This window comes from Berghia stephanieae, chromosome 3 (assembly GCF_034508935.2).
Source record: "Berghia stephanieae isolate SIO BIC M18660-M18661 chromosome 3, UCSD_Bste_1.3, whole genome shotgun sequence".
NCBI lineage: Eukaryota > Metazoa > Mollusca > Gastropoda > Nudibranchia > Aeolidiidae > Berghia > Berghia stephanieae.
In genome coordinates this window covers 31,110,090-31,115,089 of record NC_088362.1, presented here as the reverse complement: position 1 = coordinate 31,115,089, position 5,000 = coordinate 31,110,090, and the positions used below count along the sequence as shown (strand labels likewise).

At 39.2% G+C, this 5,000-nt stretch overlaps 1 protein-coding gene across 2 annotated transcripts in view; it reads right to left on the bottom strand.

The window, feature by feature from the left end:
• Positions 1–5,000, bottom strand: part of LOC144967523 (uncharacterized) — a 22,807-nt gene that overhangs the window by 8,968 nt on the left and 8,839 nt on the right. For both annotated transcript variants that reach the window (XR_013644406.1, XM_078904899.1), the window contains exon 2: positions 1–51. This exon is cut by the window's left edge and continues 131 nt beyond it. Coding sequence is in view for 1 of the 2 variants with exons in the window: in XM_078904899.1 (XP_078761025.1) it covers positions 1–51 (51 nt within the window). In the remaining variant the exon portion in view is untranslated. The remainder of the gene's footprint in view (positions 52–5,000) is intronic.

The following is a 5,000-nucleotide window of genomic DNA, read 5'->3' as shown; positions in this document are numbered from 1 at the left end:
CGGTGGGAAGAAGAAGAACTTTGAAAATAGACATCCTCTGTTTATTTGAGCCTATGAAATGGTAAACAGAGATGCAATATTTTAAATAGAAATCCTATCATCATCATCATCATCATCATCATCATCATCATCATCATCATCATCATCATCATCATCATCATCATCATCATCATCATCAGTCACTGATTTTATGACATTAGAATTATTTAGATATTTTCAACTACAATCGGACTAATGATTTTACAAAAGATCCCCAAAAAAGTATAGCTTTAAATTATTAAACAAGTCTGCTGGTTAAATTAAATTATAATTTTATTTTAAAAGATAAAGAAAATGTAAAATAATAAAAATGAAAGTTTTGACAAACAAAACGTACCTATTCAAGAACATATAAAGACAACACAAACAAATCTTGTCTTGTTGTTGTCTCGGGTTTGCTCCTCTGTAATCTTGACACAGATTGTTCTGATTTTTCGTGAAGATGTGTAGCACTTCACTTGATACCGATTACGACCCAACAAATATTGAGAACAACCGTGCTTCTCAAATTTGTTTTACGGACAGGACTTTGCACTATCCTTTTGGATCTGGATAGAGACTTGGCCGACTCAATTGTTAACCGGCACCTTTTTATTATCACACTCTTTTATTGAGATATGATATTATGACATATTATGTCGCTTTTTAATTCGTCACTGACCGACCAGCTTTTGATATTTTATAACACAGTGTTTCGTCGCTGTGGCGGGTTGTGTGTTAATTTGTGGGATCGAGTCCAACCGATAGCTCAATGGTCTGGATTCGAACTAGTATGCGCGCTATGGCTCTCGTTACCAGTTGCACCACTCAACCTATATCACAAACGGCTCAGGTTTAATCTAGGGGAGATCAAGAATTGCCTTAGGGTCCCTTATAACTTAATTGTATTAATAACAAGTGAGTCACGACAATAGTAACGCCCAAATGCAATAATAACAATTCTATACATAAAGTTTAATTAGATTGTTACAGGAAAAGATAGAAAGAATAAGTATTTATTTAATATCAGGAAGAATAGCTCTAATTGAGTGGATCTAATCTATTATTTATTTATCTGTTGTTTTATTAATCGATTCATTTATGATTGATTGATTAAGTTAGTTTCTAATCATTTGTGTCCGTGGAAAATACATTTGAAAATGGTATAAGCCCGTTTGGCTTATCTTTATCCCGCCGGCTTGCTTGACTGAGGCAAATGTATCAGCTAGTTCCAGTGTTGGCGCCTGCTTTGCAGAGTTTTATGGACATCACAACAGTGTGTTGTAGTTAGGGGCTGACATCAGGGGTTTACCACTGTTCAAGGACTGGGGTGCAGGGATTCGGCACGACTGGGTGCTCCAAGGACACGGAAAAGGACCAGGATCAGGACCTCCAATTAAGAGTTAAAACAACAAGGTCTTAGAGCCAATCGAGTTTGTCTTTCGCCACCGAATCGTCCTTGAGCGACACATCATAATAGCCTTTATTTGCCGACAAAGGCAAGGAGAAGCAGTAACTCCATGATAATGGTAGTTAGTATATGTTTTAAACATCAACTGACAGTCGAGCTATCTTACATGATGAGAATTTAACAGGGTTGTGTCCCTGGTATTTCTTTATTTATTTTTATTAATTATAATTGAGGTTATGATGTGTGGCCGGCGATTGGCGGTGGGGTACAGACATTCAAGCAATATACATATTGAATATAAATGAAAAAAATAGCATAGATCATAAGCAAATGTTAACTATAGTATAAGATACATATAGATATAGTTTTGTACAGGTATTCCAACTTACGAACATCCATGGAATAGCACAATTAAAATATATACACAAACTATAATATTAATAACAGATTAAATTGAATTCACAGTAATATCTCGTTCCACTTTAAATGTTAACCAATTATTCATTTTACCTCCAGCCGAGGGATGACAAACTTTTTTAAAGTTTGAAATTGGAGGGAAAGCTCTTCTCTCTTGGGCTTCTTAGCGTGTGTGTGATTAAAATCAGAAATGAATTTGGTTTTGTGAAATGAAAATAGCCAATCAGAAGAATGTTCCTGTTTTAGATAGCCAATGATATCCATATGCTTTGGTAAGAAAGAATAACGGAGAATTACCGGAGAGACAAGGACAGTAATTGCAATTTAGCTTCTCTTGAACGAGGCAAGAACCTCAGGGCTATGCACGTTGGCGTCTTGTTTGGAAAAGGTAATTAGCAGGAGGCATGAATACAATGGGCAGACAATTTGAACAGGTAAATAAGCCTTAAGCTGAAAGTGAGTGTTCCGTTATACAATGGAAATGTTTCCCCACCTAACGACCAAAATTTCCGTTAGAAAGATTTGGAGCTTTATTGGAGAAAGGGCTGTCCATGTTTTGGTTATCTTACTGGAGGTGTTAATTAAATATATGTCTCGTCCACTAGGTTTGAAGTGGTTTTGAAACGAGACGCTGACGAATGATAAAGAAATCACGCAGTGAAAGAAAATCGCTCGTCACAGTCGCCTGTGTTAGGATATTTGTTTTATTCTGTACCGGCCTGTATAACCGTAGCCATCGTTATGTTATAGATAGTATGCGCTTGGCTAAGAAGCTCATAACATTGCCGTCCGGAAGTATAAGGGACCAACACACAAAACTGTGTGTATCCATGAACGTTTATAGTCAGGTTAATACAGTTCAGTGAGCATTACTCATAAACACGGATGACAAAAAACAATAACAAAGACCCGAGTGACGCCATCTTCGAACTATCTATAGATAGTATGCGCCTGGCTAAGAAACTCACAACATTGCCATCCGGAAGTATAACGGACCAACACACAAAACTATGTGTAATCTTAAATTTTTATAGTCTGGTTAATACAGTTTAGTGAGAATCACTCACAAACGCGGATGGCAAAATACAATAACAAAGGCTTGAGTGACGTCATCTTTGAACTATCTATAGATAGTTCGAAGATGACGTCACTCAGGTCTTTGTTGATGTTTTTTTGCCATCCGCGTTTATGAGTAATGTTCACTGAACTGTATTAACCCGACTATAAACGTTCATGGATACACACAGTTTTGTGTGTTGGTCCGTTATACTTCCGGATGACAATGTTATGAGCTTCTTTGCCAAGCGCATACTATTATGAGCTTCTTTGCCAAGCGCATACTATCTATGCGCTTGGCAAAGAAGCTCAATAGTATGCGCTTGGCTAAGAAGCTCATAACACTGCCATCCGGAAGTATAACGGACCAACACACAAAACTGTGTGTAACCATGAACTTTTATAGTCTGGTTCATACCGTTTAGTGAGAATTACTCATAAACTTGGAGGCAAAAAGAATAACAAAGGCTTGATTGACGTCATCTTCATTCTATCTATAGCCTGACACTGAAATCCAAAAGGACTGGCAGATTGACGTCATTATTTGGTTTTTGCACCGCCTAGTGAGTTGCCGTCAGTAGAGCTCGTGGAAACAAGTCATTTCATTGGTTGAACTATTGAATACAACTCACGATTTGTTTTCGTTTGTGGCAAAAGACTGGCATTTTGACGTCATTTTTTGGTCAGTATCAGGCCATAACTTTACTGAGGCCACGGTAAAACACAGTTTCGGCCTTCTCTGTGTTATACTTTTATTGGGACATATAGTGTAACAGATTTGCCTTCTCTGTACTATGATTTGGTCACCCGTTCACGGACTAACACAGTACCGTAGACTGCACTATGCCTTGCTATCTTCCGGCCCCGAACGTACTTCACACAATCAACCTTGCATTATGTGAAGGATAGCAAGTGACGTTTGGCGGCCTGCCATGGGTTTATAGATAGAACGAAGATGACGTCACTCAAGTCGTTGTTATTGTTTTTTGCCATCCGCGTTTATGAGTACTTATCACTAAACTGTCTGAACCAGACTTTAAAAGTTCATGGTTACACATAGTTTTGTGTGTTGGTCCGTTATACTTCCGGATGGCGATGTTATGAGCTTCTTAGCCAAGTGCATACTATCTATATAACCATGGTGAGTAGTATTCATATGACGACTGAGAGGCGTTGTCATCACAAGATAGCATAGAAACAGGTTTGAAAAATAACAACTCATGGTTGCCTTAAGCTAATATCCCATTCAGACTTAAGCTCGTTCTACAGTAACGTGACAATCATCATCATTATCATCATCATCATCATCATCATCATCATCATCATCATCATCATCATCATCATCATCATCTTCATCATCAACATCATTCATCATCATTAATAATCATCATCATATCGTGTCGCGCCAGTGGTGAATCCATTGGATGGCTTCAGGGGTGCAGCCTCTCAGGTCCATATCACTGATATTATGTGGTCCAAGTTCGCACTCGTGAAGGATGTGGTCCATGTTTTGAGCCGTGTGTCCACATTGACATCGGCAGTCTGAAGAAAGTCCCCATTTTTGTAAGGTTGTTTTGGTCTTCCCCACTTTAGACCTTGCCCGGTTCAGTGTCAACCAATCTTTCCTGGGGAGATTTACTCCGCTTGGCAGTTCTTCTTTGGGTTCCTGAATGGCATCATTTGGCAGCAGTCCCATTCTTTCCATGAATGCACTCTGTATATGGCTACATGGTCTGGGTGGATGCCTTCAGTTGTCAGGAAGCTTTTCCTAGATTTCAGTCTCCTTGGCACGATGTTATGCTCATAAAGAGGATGTCTGGTGTCACTTTCTTGTTTGTATTTCTGGACTTTGGTCTGTGCGTCTCTGCGGATGTGTGGTGGTGCTATCCCCGCTAGTCTATAGATGGCTGGTATGGGGGTAGGTCTCAGTGTCCCAGTAATAATGCGACAAGCATTGTTTAGTTCAGGGTCTATCTTATTGGCGTGGCTTGACCTAGCCCAGACTGGTGAGCAATACTCGGCCGAGGAGTAACAAAGCGCCAGGGCCGTTGTCCTTAGGGTTTTCGGGTCTGTTCCCCATCTTGTGTTTGCAAGTTTC